Source organism: Gavialis gangeticus, unplaced genomic scaffold (assembly GCF_001723915.1).
Source record: "Gavialis gangeticus isolate Ggan-Ray unplaced genomic scaffold, GavGan_comp1, whole genome shotgun sequence".
Taxonomy (NCBI): domain Eukaryota; kingdom Metazoa; phylum Chordata; order Crocodylia; family Gavialidae; genus Gavialis; species Gavialis gangeticus.
The window spans coordinates 95211399-95229782 of NW_017728992.1; the positions used below are offsets into that span (position 1 = coordinate 95211399).

At 39.3% G+C, this 18384-nt stretch overlaps 1 protein-coding gene and 1 long non-coding RNA gene across 4 annotated transcripts in view; one reads left to right on the forward strand and one right to left on the reverse strand.

Annotated features, from left to right (window-relative positions):
• The window catches only part of DLGAP1 (DLG associated protein 1), a 693131-nt gene that overhangs the window by 377254 nt on the left and 297493 nt on the right, over positions 1–18384 (forward strand). For 2 of the 3 annotated variants that reach the window (XM_019525761.1, XM_019525769.1), the window contains one exon: positions 4432–5457. In XM_019525761.1, the coding sequence (XP_019381306.1) occupies positions 4504–5457 (954 nt within the window). In that variant the 5' untranslated portion in view covers positions 4432–4503. Of the gene's footprint in view, positions 1–4431; positions 5458–6119; positions 6396–18384 lie in introns of those variants that run through there. The other variant, XM_019525775.1, reaches the window with a different exon arrangement.
• Positions 9614–18384, reverse strand: part of LOC109303560 — a 36849-nt gene continuing 28078 nt past the window's right edge. Inside the window, exon 3 of the long non-coding RNA XR_002099160.1 lies at positions 9614–9754. This is a non-coding gene — a long non-coding RNA (uncharacterized LOC109303560). The remainder of the gene's footprint in view (positions 9755–18384) is intronic.

The window sequence follows — 18384 nt, forward strand, 5'->3', positions numbered from 1 at the left end:
TTCTAAATCCCAAAACAGGGAGGAATCCACCCTTTTTGCCCCCTTCCCCCTGTCTTTCCCTTCTGTTTAGTGGCACATCCCCTCTCTTCCCTTCCCACCCCCCTCTCCTGCTTGCCACTGCTGTTGTCCCCAGCTGACCTGGCAGACAAAGGGGTGGGGAAACTCTAGGACTGCTCCTGCCCTACTCTGACCAGGCTGCATGGGGAGCTGGACTCAGCCAGGAATAGCAGCAATGGTAGCCAGGTTCCTCCTCCCTATCTGGTCCCCCAGGCAGAGAGAAGCAACCAGGAGCAGGCCCAAATACAGAAAAACTGACCTGCTGCTGCCATCTCTGCCATGCTACTGTCTGCAGCTAAGCGCATCTACCCATGCAGCTGCTTGCTGCAGACCTGGCTGTAGAGGGACAGGAGTGGCCAGGATGGTGGGGAGGGGGTGGGATATTGGCAGGGTTCTCTGTACTCAGAGATATAATGGGAGGAGGGACGGGAGATAGGAGGATTGGGAAAGGGTGCTCCTGGTGAACATGGAAGCTAAAGATGATAGTGCCAAAAGCAGGAGGAGGGCAGATTCTTTTCTGCCTCATGGACCTAAATCAGATCTCCAGCTGCTGCTCCCATGGTATGGTCTGCCCACCCTGGTGGGCAGTGAAGAGAAGCTGGGAACAGACGGTGCAGCCATTCCTACAGTGCTGGTCACTAATCCTGCATCTTCCTTTTAAAAGTCCTAGATCCACCTATGCTGACAAGTCTTCGGGCCTTTGCCCATCCTGTTCATTCTGTAGCTTTTGATACTATTGTTCACTCCATTCAGCATTATTCTCTGTTTTCCCTTGGCATTCATGGGACTCCTGTTTCTGGTTCTCCTACCAATCTTGCATCTTCAACACTTGAGATAGTTGTTTCTTCTGCTTCTTCCTATCTCCCTCTCTCTCTTCATCCTGCAGCCTCTCTCTGTTCATCCTTTCAACCTAAACTGCCTCCTTTTCTTTATCTTCCCCATAACCGTGTGTGACCTAGTTCCTCGCAGATTTACCTCTTTAATGTTGTCAACAAGGAAATCATCTTGTGGAGATTATTGGCACTTATTTGTTAATCATTATATGATTTCCCTATTCTCTCCTCTTCCTCTGACAGTTCTTCTGTGCTTTGACAACTCAGTCTTAATAGAGATGTAAAATTGTTTTTTGTCTTTCCTTCTAACTCTCTCCACCAGCCCATTTGCCATCCAAACCCACAAACTTGGGATTTTCTTTTCTTTTGACCTCCATATTCAGGCCTTCTAGCTGTGTCTTCCTCCAAAACATATTGAAGTTTTTTACCCTTTCTCTCTGTCCTGATATCTACCCCTTTTTCATGTGCCACTTTATTATTCTCTTGATCATTAAGAGATCTATCCTCCATCCTTTTTAACACCCACATTACCTTCTTCTCTAATCTGTCCAAAACATTGGTTGTAAAATTATTCTCCTCTACCATCCATCAAATGACATCACACACTCTTTTAAGCCATCCACCTTGCACAGTATTCAGTTGTCTTCAAGATCCCACACAGCTCTGCCCCAGCCTACATATTTGCCTGATACAGTGCTCCTTTTTCTCCCCACAACCACTTCACCTTACCAGTGGTACCAGCCTGTATGTGTCATTCATGTTCTTCACCCACCCTATCTCCATTACTCTCTTCCTGTTCAGGCCCTATCAACTTTGTGAACTATCATCCCCCTCAGCTCTCATTCTAACCTCTCATTTACAAATTCACTTCCACAATAACCTCAAATTATGAGTTCAATTACAAACATATAAATAGGTAATTCCCTCAGCCAACTCTTTTGCTGTGCCCTGTCTTCTTTACATCTTTTGGATGGTAAAATATTTGGGATGGAGGTGGTAGCTCTTTGTCTTTCATGGCACATTTGTATGATATCATTAATATCATTTTAATAATTATGTAATCCTAAATTCTGTGATATTATTAGAAAAGGATTTTCATCTAAATTATATAGCTGAAATGATTTGGCTATCTTCATAAATTTTAGAGTGCAAAACCATATTAAAGATATTTGAGAGCAGAAGAGACATGTTTACTCGTCAAGTGCATTTTTGCAAGATTGTTTTTAATGGTGTATACATCATTAAGTCACATTATAAATGACTCAAGTAAGGGAGTTTCACTTGGGAGATTCAACAATTCCCACAGTTTAATAAAGCAGGGATGCAGAGGAGTCGGTAAAGCTGTATAGTATTATTTGGAACTCCAGTGTAAGTCAGTGGTCTCCAGCCCCTTTAAGTAGGAGATCAGGTTTGACATTTAAAAGCAACCCAAAACCTACCCTACACCACTGCCACCCCCCTCCCCACAGTAGGTAACTGTAGGAAGGGAAGGGGAGGGGGAGAGATTGAGGCAGAGGGAGAAAAAATTATTTGGAGGCATGTCTCCACAGCAGCTAAGTCCTACCTGGCCTGGGCCCCACCCAACTTACCCCTGCGGCACTGTCTGTCACCATGGGGGCCTCAGTCTAGCCCCTGCACCTTCCCTCCCCCATGGACTGACCTGCTGGACTGGGGCGCATGCACGTGGGCACTCTGCCCCCACACCCCAGCCTTGAATCTACTCCAAGAGACTCCGTGATCTGCTGGTGGATTAAGATCCACTGGTTGGTGACCACTGGTGTAAGTGATCACTTTCAGGCTTTTAAAAATGCTTCAGGCCATGTCCATATTTGAGCAAATCAGTGAGCCCATCTTGTTTGAATATTTCAAATGCCATTTGTGATATTTTGAAATCTCCTTTTAGCATTGAAGGCCCCTTGATAAAGAACATTTCCTGCATTGCAGGAAGCTAGTGTGGGAGAATGAAATGTAGGCTATCCATGCTGACTCTGTAGAATATTGATAAACTGCTTTGGCTTCCTAGGGGTCAAGAGAAAATACTAAATATGTTCTGCTTAAATACAAAACAGGTTTTTGCAATGCTGACAGGTATTTAATGTTGTTTCAGAAAGTGTTTTCATGGCTGATTTTCTACTAGGTTTAATTTCTACAATTCATTAAAATATGAACACTTATCTGAAAGAAATACCTTAGTAATACAATTGCAGTACTAGTTGCTATGCAAGCCTCTCTACACTTCCAAGGAAACTTCAGACTGAAATAGTGTTCCAAGAGGCACAACACATAATGGCCCCCATGAAAATAACATAGCTGAGTGAGTCCTGTTTCAGTTATTTTGTAGCTGCAAAGAGATTGTATTACTCCCAAAGTCCTCTCTATACATTAACTCCCTACATTAAATCCCATTCAAATATTTTTGGAACATTAGCAATTCATACATTAGTAGTCCAGATACTGAAGCAACATCAAGACTTCTGATCCCTAGTCCACTAAATTTGTCCCTGGTGAAATCTAAATTAAGAGTATCTCTTGTCAGAACCATTGTTACTGCTCTACCTGAGCTAAAGGAAAATGTCTAATTGCCAGTTTGTTATAACCTGTACCATAAAACACTAAGAATCACTGTCAGGACAAACAATTCCAATCCAATGTCAATTTTCAAAACTATGTGCAAGATTTGGCAATACAAATCCGATTGACATTAGAAGGCACAATGATGCTACAGTGCTGCTCAGTGCTTTGGAAATGTATGGGGATACGTCAGAACAGTCTGTTATCAATGTAAAGATGTTTTTCTGGTAAATAGCTGGAGAAAGTAAAAAGGTCTGCCATCATCCCAGAGATACAGACTGTAAAACTGTTACAAGTTTGGCTTTGTTCTTCCAGCATCAGCAAATTTTATTATTTTTTTATTTTCTGTTCTTGATTTCATAATGTGTGCTTAGTGTTCTACAAGAAGGAAAAGAAAGTCTCATTCTTGCCCTGAGAATGCTTACAGTCACACAACAAATAGGACACAAAATTCACTCAAAGCCTGATCCAGTGTGCAGTGAAGTCAGCGGAAAAATTCCCGTTGTCTTCATTGTATTAAGTGACCCAGAAAATATTTCTATAAGAGCATGACTTTGTGATTTGAGGTCCACTGAAACAGCTTCCATGAGCACTTGTTTGCAGGACTGAGGATTAGTGGATCTATAGCACCTTTTTTAATACTGTGCATTATATAGCCATGGTGAACTTTACAGAAGAAAATATTTTTCTTTCTAGTTTTCAGGAGATATAACAGGTTCATTATGCTTTTTGTAATGTGCTAAATTACCCATTATATGATGCTATAAAGCCATGGGTAAAGGAACAAAAAATAGTTAACAGAAGAGGCTGATATGATTTATACCAAAAAAAATTTAAAAAATAAAAATAAAGGCAATTCATTTTAAAAATATGCAAGTTAATACCTATCATAGGTATTATGCATGTTAATATCTGTCATAAGGTAATACCTTAAATATGTCACATATTCTGTTGTTTTCCATTCTTTTAGGTATTTCTCTGCAACCTGTCTCTAACATAACTATATGTGTTAGATGCCTTTGGGACTCTCTTTACATCAGCCATGAAAGGATTATCTAGCAGCCGCAGTCATCATCATGGGGTTACCTGTGACCCTACATGTGACAGTCTGCCACATCACCCAGACAGGAAGCCATATTTATTAAATCCAGTGGACCCTCACCCTGCAGATCATCCTTATTATACTCAAAGGAACTCTTTTCAGGCAGAATGCATGGTGCCCTATAATGACCAGCTTGCTAGCAGCACATTTCCTCGGAGGCATTATAGCTCTAACCATGAACTGAAAGATGAGTGTGCTCTTGTTCCCCATGGAACTTCCAGTAAAACTAACCGCATCCCTGCCAATCTTTTGGACCAGTTTGAAAGGCAGTTGCCTCTTAATCGAGATGGCTACCATACCTTACAGTACAAACGAACTGCCGTGGAACATCGGGGTGATAGCCCAGGGAGGATCCGCCACTTGGTTCATTCTGTTCAAAAGCTCTTCACAAAGTCTCATTCTCTTGAGGGACCATCCAAGGGAAGTGTCAATGGTGGCAAAGCAAGCCCAGAAGAGACACAGACGATGAGGTATGGGAAGCGTAGCAAGAGTAAAGAAAGGAGACCAGAAGGGAAGCCCAGGTCCAATGCATCTGGGTGGTGGAGTTCAGATGACAATTTGGACAATGATGTTTGCGTTTATCATGGTCCCAGTGGGGTTATGACTATGGGAAGATGCCCTGATCGTTCCTCGTCCCAGTACTTTATGGAAGCCTATAACACTATTAGTGAACATACTGTGAAGTCATCCAGAAGCAATAATGATGTCAAATGCTCTACCTGTGCAAACCTGCCTGTGAATTTGGACTCACAGCTAATGAAGAAAAGCTCTTGGTCCTCTACACTAACAGTGAGCAGAGCTCGTGAGGTTTACCAGAAAGCTTCAGTTAATATGGATCAAACAGTGATGAAGTCAGAGACATGTCAACAGGAACGGTCTTGTCAATACCTCCAGGTACAGTATTTAGCACTGATTGCTGTTAACTATGCTGTCCCTTGTTGTTGGTGTTCTGGGTCCCCCCATTCTGGTCCTTCAGAGGTAATTTTTTTTCAGACTTCTAAAAGGTCATTTAAACAGAAAAGAGGATAATCAATATAAAAAAAATAAAACTGTATTTCCTTTCTAAAATTCACGGTTTCAAATGAATGCTTCAGGGGAGGAGGCTGATTTTTTTTATGTGGGAAGAATGAGAGCTTTCTGTGCAATCTTTTGGATTAAAAAGGCAGTCTCAGTGGGGGCACAGAGAACGGGAGGTTGCAGTGTTTGCATTTAGCATTACAATGTCAGCGAACAGGATGTTACCAGTATACAAATTCTTTGGTTTCTGTAATTTCAGGATTTGTCTTCATTTACAGCTTCTTTTATTATTCAAGCTTTGAGACCTTTTGAAAACTTTGAAATGTCTTAATTCTATGTACAGAAGGGAAACAACCTGCTGTCTATTCTTTTTTTGCCATCGAATATAAATCCTTACAAAACAGTTACTATAAAGTGTCCAGATTTGTGTATCTGGCTATTGCTCTTTTTGATGGCATTGATTCAAAAATACCAAATAGAAATGTTGAAATTATTGCTTGTTCTGATTATACACTTTAGGAGTACATCACCTACTCCCTCACAAGCTGTTTGCAGTTAATACAGCGTCACTATTTTTCACCAGTATTGTATCTTTAAATGTCAAGAATCAGATGTCTGCTCTTGGAGCTATCATACTGCCGGTGAATGGTTGTGGCAGAAACATGGATCCGAAAATTTTAAAACCATTTCATTCTTAGAAGAGCGGTGGATAGCTTTTTTGCATTTTAAACAAAGCAGTTATGGCACATCTAAGTGTATGTGTGAGATGGAATAATGTTACCCAGAGAAGAGAGAAGACCATGAGGAAAAAAGAGGTTTGATATAACTCTGTTTTTCTTTAAAATAATGGGACTACTGCCTATTTGTGCCTATTGATTTATTTGCTTATATATACAAACATATACAGCAGCCCAGTTTTATAATGTGGATACATTAATGAGGCATTGAGTTTCCACATTTTTCTGTTCAAGTCAGCACCTGGGCAAAGTGCAGGATTTGGATGCTTTGGAAAAGTACCCACATTTCTAAATTGAGCTCAGTAAGCATGGTAAAATGGCATATAAAATCCTTTATAATACCAACTTTTGAATTTCTCAGTTTTTAATGTGTAAACAGACATCCATGTTTTCTATTAATTTAGAGCAGAGTGGGGCAAAGGGAATGGGTAAAATGTGTATGGGCAGCATGTATGTACAGATATACGTGTAGAGTGGGGAGGGACTTCAGGCTGGAACAGAAAAATGTTTCAACTTTTTAAGATTTAATACACTAGATTTCTTGGGTGTCTTTAAAAGACCAGAAGAAATATAAATTTTGGATTTAATGGTTTAGATTAATTTGGACTTTCCGGGTTTCTTTGTTGTTTTTGTTTACTCTTTTAGCTTCTGGGCAGATTTTGATAAAATAGCTGACAATTCAGTTAACAACCAGATGGTTAGGAAAGAGTGAAAAACTGTGCCACCATCAGCTTCAAATGAACACCTCCACGGGGACTTTTAGATAATATTTAATTGACGGGAATTGGTTCTTGAAGAGGAATTAGAGGACATTATTTGTGTCTTAATGAAACTATACCCAACAGTCATGTAGGGCAGAAATTAAAATAACTAAATGTTCTCTTCTAAGTTTGCCATTCTATTTATGTCCAAATTTTGTTTTGTGTTTGTTTTCCTCCACAACCCCTGCCAATTATGTGGATGGTTTTAAAAATATTTAGCGGAATATGACTGTTTCTAAGTTGTTAAAAAACAAAGGAAAAACCTTAATCAGGCTTTAATTAACATTGAGAATGTTATGAGACAGTTAATGAGGGCTAGTTTAAAGTGTGACACTGGAATAACTGAAGTCTATTTTTCTCTATTAATAATATAACAAGATCACACACGCACACACCTATATATAGTGCATGTAAAAACATCATGAAAATGTTGATTCCTTTCATGTATCACTTTCCCTTTGTATATTCCTTACCTTCTTAGACTATAAACAGTTTCATGCATAGGTATTATCATTATCTTCCCTGGTATATGAATAGTGCGAAGCCTAATGGACCCTGACCCTAATTGTGGCCCTTTTGGCGCTGTTTCAACCTAAATATTTAAAATAATCAGTATCCCGTTCTCAATAGGATGTAGATATAGTTCAGCTGGCTTTAATTTTCCTGATGAACTTCTAATCCTGTCATAGAAAGCCTGGTTTCCTGTGTTGTTAGGACAATATGAAATGTAATAATTGAAATTCAAGCTAGTTAACTGCAAATTCATGACACTTTTGGACTACTCTGATAATGACTTTGAATAAGGGGGGCTTCTTTGTTTGCTTGTTCATTTTAAATCACTAACCAAATTACTAGATGCTCTGATCACTTGTAATTTAAATTGCTGTTGATGACCCAGCAAATGAACTATGCAATCTTTAGAAGAGCCTATTGTTTTATGCAACCCTTTCTTGTGATATTAATATTGAAAATATTTTATTGAATAAATGTTGTGTGCAGATATTAAATATTAAATACAAGTTCTTTCTCTGAAGCTGAATGGCTGAGTCTGAAATAGGTCATGGCTGAAATTCTGTTGGTACCTGCCTGCTTATTCTAATGGCCTTTTCACCAGAGTATCTGGATGACTTCTAAGAATTTAGAAATGGAAATAACAAACAAGAGTAATCTCACTTTGGTAACTTTAGTATGGTCCCAAGTTGGTGTCTACTAAAATTAGAGAAGTTAGAGATGCTATCTTCTCAAGGTTTGGAGTTTTGATTCAGGGCAGAGTTGCTCACCTGTCATACAGTCTTTTCTAATGCTAACAGATAATCCCTGTAGGGAAGTCCAGTTATGTGAGCTGCAGTGGCAGAAGTGCCAAGCAGTACCCCTCCTATATCCAAACTCTTTTTAACAGTAGCCACAAATTCCCTGTTCTATTTTAGGAGGAGGGCTGATAAATCTCTTTTCTTACTATTTTTTCTCATATGATATACTTTGTGCCTCCTCCCGTATGTCTTATTTGCCAGTGATGAGTTACAAAGAAATTTTCTCTAGTAATGTCCCCAGTTGTAATGATATTTTATGTGTTTGGATGCTTCTTACCTCATCAGTTTTACAGTAGTAGAACCCAAAATTCATCTTTAACTCTTGTGGCATTTGGGCCTTTAAATCTCACAATATTCTATGGCTGATGTAGGCTAAGATCAGTAGATTGTTAGGAATTTTCTGTACTCAGTAATCCTCTGCAACAGTACAGAGAAGGAAATCATACCCCAAGGCTTGCTTCCATGTGAATTTGTGTAGATTAAAAGTCTCGTCTGCAAGATCAGGGCAAGTTAGAATTATCGGATTGTTTCTCTGAAAAGTGACTGTATTTATGTTGGTGGAAGAAAGACGGTGAGTGAGCTGGTTAATTTCTTCAAGTCAAGAAAATGTTCAGGTTTGTTTCAAGTTTAGGAATAGTCTAATTTTCAATCAGAGACAGGTGGGGAGATAGTGAGGATGGTTCTTGATTCATTCAAGATAGTTTCCTATTTCTTGAAAGTGAAAACTGTTAGGCACTGAACACTGTTTTTGCGAAACTGAACATGGTATATGTCCATTGTAATATCTAAAACTAGACACATTAATGGAAACAGTAACATAACAGGGAGTTCTTCCCTGACAGATATTCTAAATGTATTCATAGCTTTACACCACCCTCAATTTCTATGAAACTATAATCATTCATGCATCAGAGTTATTGCAGTGCACAGTTCATCTCTAATCATGTATTTGCTGCTTGATGTTCTCCCTAATTACTGTATTCCACTAGGCCTTGGCACATCTGTAGAGTGAAAGAAAATTTACATAGATTTTTTTCACGTTTCATTTTTTTTTTTTTTTTTTTTTTTTTTTTTTTTTTTTTTTTTTGGTATCAGTTATGTTTTCTCATGAGCCACTGGATGGCTCTGCAACCACCAGTATACTCAGAGTTAGGGAAATAGGTTTACTTAAGGGCCTTAATTACAGCTCAAAAGAAATGAGGATGAAACGCAGAGTACAGGGAAGCAGAAATTGTAGATCTTTTATTGCTGGCAACTGCTGTTTGGAGAAGATTCAGCAGTGGAACGTTGCCATGTCTGAAAGGGAAAGTGTGAAGTAAGTGAGGAAGTCTGTGCTCAGCTTGCTACAGTTTGCCCAGCAGTCCATCTGCAGGAAACAGGGAAAACAAAAAAAAACACCTATAAGCCAGAAGTCTTGAATTGGTACATATTTCCTGGTTTATTTTGGTTTGGAGCTGCCAGAGAAGGGGTCTGATTTGTCCCAGATCCCATGCTTTATCTCCTGGTTTAGGTTTTGTTGGAGACTGGCTGCAATGTCCATAATCTCTATAAGTGTAAAGACACTCTTCTTCAATAACTCCTATTTTTTTTCTTAAGACTGGTTACTGTACTTGATTCTTTAGATATTCATTAGATATTCCTTGACTTCTATTCTTGCCTGATTTCTTTGCATGGCCAAGTCAAAAGCATCACGTAATTTTAAAGAAAATCCAGGTGCTAATCTGTATTGTGATCTATCATATTATTTATTAATGTGGTATAATCAGTTATCTAGTACATTGTTTGTTCTTCTGGCCTAGAAATGTGTTTAAATTACATTTTGCTGGATTTACCTGTATACTCCCGTCTGCATTTGCAGTCATTCTTGACTTGTTCTTTTTTGTCAACTTTGTTTACATGACTTTCACAATGACATGAATACCATATCCAAGTTAATTAATTCAATATCTCCTTGTCTTGCATGCATATGCAAGGTACATTTTATACCCCATTAATACTTACTTCCAGCCTACTTGATTCTTTACTCATGCCACTATAAATAAGAAGTGAATCCACTGACTGGCAAATATTCCATTTCAATTGCAGTTTGCTGATCAGTTTTGTAAAATAGAGAGACCTTCCGTTACTATTTTTTTCTGAACTCTGTTTCCTGTTCCCTAGTAAAGCTAGAGACATGATGGAGAGGAAAAATATTTTAAATATGTTTCCAAGTAAAGCACTACATTTGGTACTAATGGTGGGACTATACAATTCAAAAATATTGTAGTACGGTCAGAGTGTTGTTGGAGCCATGATGGTCCAGGAAATGTCTGAAAGGCAAGAATTATATTCTTTACTGAACTAACTTTTATTGAGATAGGTGTTGGACAATCTTTGAGGCATCAGGTACCCTTCCTTTGACTGGGCACTTATCCAGCAGCTCTTTGAACTATACAGTAGGTTCAGTAAAAGATATCACAGGCAAAAAATTTGGGCACTCTCCAGGTGCTTTTGAAAATATTCATGAATCCCCAAAGTTTAATGAAATGTTGGAATTTGCAAGTCATTGTAGAAGCTGAGATATTTTAAGGAAGATATATTTAGGAAGGTATATTTAGGCACAACTGATTGTTTAATATTTCATATCAAAAGCATATCATTCATCTCTAATAATTTTTCAACAGTTAAAAATTGTTCGTCCAAACTGGCAAATGTTTATGAATAATGTGTGGATTCACAGAGCTATAGACAGGTTTGTAAACAATTAACAAAAGGCAAAAAAAAGCTAAGTTTGCAACAAATATATTCAGAATGAATAATTCAAGCAGAACTACATCCTAGGCAGTCAGCTTCATTCTGCATGTATCCAAGATATCTTTATTGCTTGATGGAAAATCATTCTATTAAAATAACCCATACATGTAGCAAAACATTTCTAGCTAGCCTTCCATCCCCTCTCAACCTGTTCTTTAACGTACACTAAAACCTTGTAATCATATCAAATATTGATGTTGGTGAGAATGACCTTTCTGAACTCTTGACTATTATAAACAGCATTTTCTCATATAGTTAATAAAGACGAATCATTGATGTAGCTGTCCCATCTTAGGTGCTCAGATACTACAGTGAGGGAAGCCATACAAATAGATCTTAGGAACATAGGAAAGAAGGACTGGAAGGAACTTCATGAGGTCATCTAGTTCCACCTTCTGCCCTAGGCAGGGTCACCCCTGACTAAACCAGGGATTTATGTCCATTCTGATCTTGAAAGTTTCCAAGAAAGGAGATTTAACAGCTTCTCTTGGAGGCCTGTTCCAATGTGTGACTACCCTCATAGTCAGAAGTCCCTCCTGATGTCCAATCTAAATTTCCTCTGCTGCAGCTTGAGTTCATTGCTCCTAGTCTTGTCCCTTACAGCCACAGGAAAAAGTCTGTCTCCATCCTCTTTAAAATCATCCTTCAGGTATTTGAAGACCATTACCAAATTCCTCCCTTGGTCTTCTCTTCCCCAGGGTAAATAGTTCCAGTCTTTCATTATAAGTCAGGCTTTACTGGCCTATAATCATTTGTGTTGCTCTCTATTAGACTTATTCGAATTTGTCCACAGTCTTGAAATGTGGGACCCAAAACTGCAACCAGTACTCCAAACGAGGCCTCACCAGTGCTGAATAGATTGGAAGAATCACTTATCTTGATTTGCAAGTGACATCCCTGTAAATACAATCCAGTCTATTTTGCAGCAAGAGCACACTGTTGGCTCTTATTCAGCTTATGGTCTATGATAACCCCTCTGCAGTAGTGCAGCCTAGCCAGTCGTTCTCAAGTCTGTATTTGTGCATGCCATCATTTCATCCCAAATGCAACACTTTGCATTTGTTAGTTAGGGACTGGGTCATGGGCACTCTTGCCTAGTGGTTAGGTACCTGAAGCACAGGTACAGTCCAGGTTGGTTTCCCAGGAACTGGGGGAAGGAGGGGCATGGAACTAGAACTGGAATTGGGAGCCAGAATGGAAAAAGGCAGATCAGGGTTGAAAGCAAGAACCAGAGACAGGATAAGGTGAGGGTTAACCAGGATCAGAAACCAAAAGTCAAAGCCAGAGGTCAAACCAGAATCAAGAGCAGAAAACAAGAATCAGGTTGCCAAGGATCCTTCAAGAATCAGAAGCTGGAACTGGAGTCAGGATTCAAAACCAGAGAACCAGCAAGGAAGCACACGGAGGGTCAGGAGCCATGAGGTTAAAATCCCCCATGAGAACCAGCTGTGCTATTTGAAAGCTTCTGTCAGTTGTTTAAAGAAGGCCTCATCCACCTCTTCCTTGTGGCTTGCAGAACTATAGCAGATGCCTACCATGATGCCCCCCTGATGCTCTCCCCTCTTACCTTTTACACAGAGGCTTACAATGGGCCTACCTTCCACTTTATACTGCACCACAAAATACATGTTCATCTCCTTTATATACATAGGGCAAAACCTACACCTTTTTTCCCAAGGCTATCATTCCTGAACAAGTTAAACCTGTCCATGATGGTACTCCAGTCATGTGGATTATCCCGTCACATCTCTATAATCTCAGTTGCTTCATAATTCCTTGATTATACTAGGACATCCAGTTCTTCCTGTTTATTTCCCAATTTCCCATGCTTCTTGCATAAGTATATAGATGTTTTAAGTATCTAATTGCTTGTCCCCTTTTCTGTGTGAGACACTGCTAATGGTTCTGCTTAGTTCCCTTCAGTAAGTTTTTATCCAGAACCCCAGGCTCTTTACACCCTTCTGGACTTTTGTCTCCAACCCCCAAGGGAACCTTGTTTAAAGTCCTCCTCACTAGGTTAGCAAGCCTGTATGCAAAGATATTCTTCCTTCTCCATCAGGTGGACCCATCTCTTCCCAGCAGTCCAAATTCTTGGAACACCACTCCATGTTTGCAGAAGTTAAAGCCCTGCTAGACAACACCATCTGTGCAGCCATATGTTGATCCCCAGGATGCAGCTGCTCCTGCTTTACCCTTGGCTGGAAAGCTCAATGAGAGTACCACTTGGGGCCCCTGTCCTGGTCACACTTGTAGCCAGAGCCATGTAGTCGCTTTTAATCTGCAGTATCATTATTGTCCATATGGATGAGCAGTATGGCATAGTATTCAGAGAGCTGGATGGGTCCAAGTATCCTTTCCATGTCATCTCAGATAGAAGTTCCTGGAAGACAGTGGACCTCTTGGGCCAGCAGGTATACCAGTTCTTCAGCTGGGCAGCCACAAGTTGAGAAGAGGAGTGCTCTTTGTTTTCTGGAGGTAACAAGTTGCCAGCTTCCACCTTCCTGAGTATCTCTGTCTTTTCTGTGTCCCAGTGCCTTCACAGGCTGCCACTCTTTCATTATGCTGGAGGTCTCCGTGCATTGAGCTGACAAAAGCCTCATGCTTGTGGATGATGCTATCATGATGACAGTTCTTTTATGACTATAGCTTCAGTCTTATCTGTCGCATGAAAATTTTCTGTTTAGGACTCTAGTCTTCATCCACAAAAATCCTGGTCAAGGCAGTCCTAACACAAAGGACAGTTTGGAGCCAGGGTAGAAGCTCAGCATAAGTATAAACTCCACAACATTTCTAATGGAGACATGTACAATACTCTACAAATATTTGAGGTGCTTTATTACAGTGAAGGCAGATTGGTTTAAGCTAAATACGCATATGGTCTGGCTCAGTCTTTTATCGTATTCTTCATAGATTTTAATATCATGCTGATTATTAAATTAACTGGGTACTTCCACACATTCATTAATGTGCCGTGATTATGGCACATTAAGTTCAGTACCTGTAATTACAGGTACTAACTTAATACACCACAATCAGCTGGCGCACACTTTGTTTGTGATGCTAATATGCAGTAGACTAATTCTACTGTGCATTAGCATGGTTTTTGCCTGCTGTGCTAACAGGCAGTAGAAAAAGTCTACTTTGCTGCTAGTGTCTTGTGTAAACATGCCCACTGAGCATCTCCCACTAGTCCATTAGGTGGCGAAAGTGTGTGTCTTTCACTTCTTTTAATCTCTCAGGAGGAAAAGGATATGAAATGGTTTGCTTTGTTTTGATAAGGAAATTAGTCATTTGTTTGTTTTTAAATATACAGGTTATCATGTATTTACTTGAGAGAAGGCAAAGTCAGACACACGCTTTGCATTTGGTGCAGAAAATGGCAAGGTTTGTGGTAGTATTTCATTCCTAGGGGAATTCATTCCACTGTTTTATACTGGCCACTGAAAAAGTTCTGTCTGCTATACAAATGAACTTCTACCTTAGTGCAGAGAGTTCGGTGTGTCTTTATCCAGGTACTTAGACAGCCTTTCAGATAATTGGGGCCCAGCCTATGGCGGGGCTGGAAGATAGGAATGAAACTGAACTTTAATTGAATTTCTATGGGAAATTAATATAGAGATAAGCAGCAAGTTTGATTTACTTGCAGTAACCTGGGTTGCTAAGGAAACACGTTGCAGTGTTCAGTTCTAGTTGGTGAAAGATTTTGTTCCCAGGAATATGCTTTACTATAATCCTACCAAGAAAAGACACATTTGTGAATAATAGAGACTAGTTCATGCACTGGGATGGGACTGAATCTGCTAGCCAAATAGGGATGATAGAAAGCAACACCTGCCATTGTAGATATGGAACGCTTATCATTAGCAAGAGATCCTAAACTACTGTTTGACTGATTATGAATGTAAAACTTGTATTCAAGGAGACAGCAACTTAACCGCAGATTCCTCAGACTTTTCAAAATACTCTCCTCTGTTGACTGTACCTTATTTGTATTCAGCTTTACCCAACCATTCCTCATTCATGCTGAGATCTCATCCAAATAGTGAATCCTGTTTGGGGGAGGTAGAAGAGTTATGTGGTCAAAGACAGGCAAAACTAGAAATATGTTATGTTGTCTTCCTATTACCAGCACGTGAATCCATGTCTCATCAGTTCACTATACAGCTGACTGCATGTAGATGTCACAAAAGGGTAGAGAGAATTTCTCTCTGTGAGACTCCTCAAACAACGCATCTTGTAATGAATGTGCAGTTCCCATCATTGTCATCAGAGTGGTCCTGGAGGAAGAACTGTAGTACTTTGGATGTCTGCCACCATTCTTGGTTGAAGCAGCAGCATCTTATGGGTCAGCAGCACTGAATGCTGCAGAAAGGTCAAGGAGAAGAGAATGAATGTCTTCTCTCTATCCACTGACAGGAAGATGTCATCCATCAGTGCCACTACAATGGTTTCAGTTAAGGGTCCTAGCCTGAATGCAGATTATGCTATATGCAAAAAACTTGCTTTAATTAGGTGATATTTTAGTTGGACTTTGTCTTTAGCTTTTCTGAATGTTTGTTTAAGAATGGAAGGTGTGGCACTGAGTAGTAGGCTGAAACAAGTGTATTCAAAGTTGGGGGTTTTTCAGTCTTGGTTAGACATTTGTGTATCTAAGAGGAAAAGAAGATTCCTTCCCTTAATTGTGCATTATCTATTCCAGTCAGCAGTGGTAGCTTATGACTCTTTCAGATACATGGGTCAAATACACAAATCTTAGGTTCAGCATACTTTAGGTTATCCAGAACTACTTGACAAATGAAAATACTGTGCTTTAGAAATACAGGCTGTCCATTTGCTAGTAGCTTTAAACAAAGGATCCATGCTGCTAGTGGAGCTTTCCCTAGGTTAGTGCAGGGAGATTTGCAGTTCTTGTAAAACTGAGGGCTAAATACTATTTCAGTTTATGTACCCAAATGGCAAATACCTAGCCCCATAACTGCATTTTGGGGGATTTGCACATGTTTTGCAATTCAGCATTACATAGACTAGTCTAACAAGCATAGTGAGTGGGTTTGGATAGAACCATACAGTTATGTGCAAAAGACAGGTAAGTCTCCAAATTTTAGTCTGACAAAAAACAAAGCTAATGGGCTGTGGGTGAGGGACAGGGTCAGGCCATCCTAACACTTTAACCCAATATGTTAGTAGTTAATGGTCTTGGCCAGAGAATCAGAGACCCAGTTTCTAGACCCCCACTCACCCAAAGAGAGTTTGAACTTGCATCTCATGCTTCCCAGCAAAGGCCAGCTGTTGTTTAAATCTTTTCTAGAAGCTGGGTCCACTGAGCAGCCAAGAGAGGGAGACATGGGACACCGGAAGGAAGAAGACAGGCCAGCAGGTACATGGGTCAACTAAATGGACAGTTCCCCAGAAGGGATTGGAGCAGAGATTCTAGCCTGAGACTTCTCTTTTCCCAGTGGGGCAGGAAGTTTCCCCATGTCAGTTTTTCCAATGAATTTGAAACACAGTGTGAAGACCTTGTAGATTCAAACACATCTGGTTGAGGGAGGCTAGAACCCATATATCCTGCTCCCTGGGCAAGTGCCCCAACTATTAGGCTGTTGGTCTATATGCCGTCCCCTGTGTTTTTCTTCCAGGAGGTATACAAATAGGCATGTGCAAGTAGCAAAAACTGCAGTTATGTAGCTATGTATGCACCACTTCAGCACATCAAATGAAATAGGATTTGGCCCTTGACGTTCAGCTGTAATGGAGATTATAAAAACTCAAGAGCAATTTGCCACCCTGGACAGCTCCTTGGTCTGTTTCACTGTTGTTTTTATGAGTTCTTCCAGATGGAAAATGCATGCAGATACCTCAGTCAAATGAACTGAGTTTAAAATAGAACTTGATTGCTAAAATCCCCATAGGTGAAGCAAATGTTGTCAGGGATATTTCAAATCTTAAACTTACCCTAATGGAAATAACCTGAATATCTGCTTTTCTGAAAACAGCTAAAGGATATTTTTAATGCAACATTTACAGCATTTGTTAAAGCTTAGGACTTCCTTTCTTCCTTCAATGACTTCTGAAACCATGTATGTTGATAGGATGCACAGCTACTCTTTTTTATTGGTCTAAGTAATTCAATATTCATGACTGCCAAGAATAGATCTAGAAAGCAGAAGATGGCAACTGAAATTTCTCTAACAACATGCAAAACAGCCATAATAACTGCTAAGGAAACCAAATTGCATGGGTTTGAAAATCTGCACTGAGCAGTCATTAAGTATTGTTCTTTAGTTGTGTGATTTCATTTCATTAAGTATTTGCATACTAATAGAAAGCTAAAGTTACAAGTATACTGCTGTGAGTGATGCCCAACCACTCCCTTCCAGCCCTTGTGTTTACTTCCATAGTCATCCACATTGCATTGGCAAAGCACAGGGAAAAGCTTTAATGCTCTCAGCTGCAGTAAACCAAATCAAATTTGAGATGAATAATGAACTTAATTTGCCATAAAGACAGTCTGTTTGGTATTTCATCTAATAAGGTAAGTTAATAACAATTTTAGGGAAAAAAAAGGAAAAAAAGATCCTTATTTTCTTTGTTGTTTTATTTTAAGCCTAAATAAAATCCTAATTTTTTTCTTTACATTGTGAACTTTGTTTCACATTTCATCCAGTATATGAATTTAAGGTGAATGATGTAGCACTGAGTACTTCTATGTGTCTGACTTTTGTTTATTTGGTGACCCAGAAATATATATTAGAAAAAAAAATCCAGATTTCTGTATACATATATAAAATACAAAAAGCATGCTAAATGAAATGTGCTTGTCAGTGCAAACTGCCTAATCATAAATTGTTCACTTTCAGAGCAAAGCAAATTTAGATCAAGATTAGGGCATGTAACTGATACAGTAGATGTGGCTGAATCCAGTTAAGGCATTAGGTATTAACTAGATATTATTTGCATGGTCTATTTTATTTACAGCATAGGCATTTGAGCAGAAAGAAAGAGAAGCACGATCAGTGTTGTGTTTCATAGCTATAAGGAACATTGTGTGTTTGTAGTAGAGGTGTTTTGCACAGCAGTTATTCTAGTTCAGAGGCCTCGGTGAGGTCTTATGTTACTTATTTCAAATTGTTTAATTAAAGTACATTCATGATTATTAGTTATATAAAGAAGGAAAAAATCACTTTTAAAAATCACATTCAATAT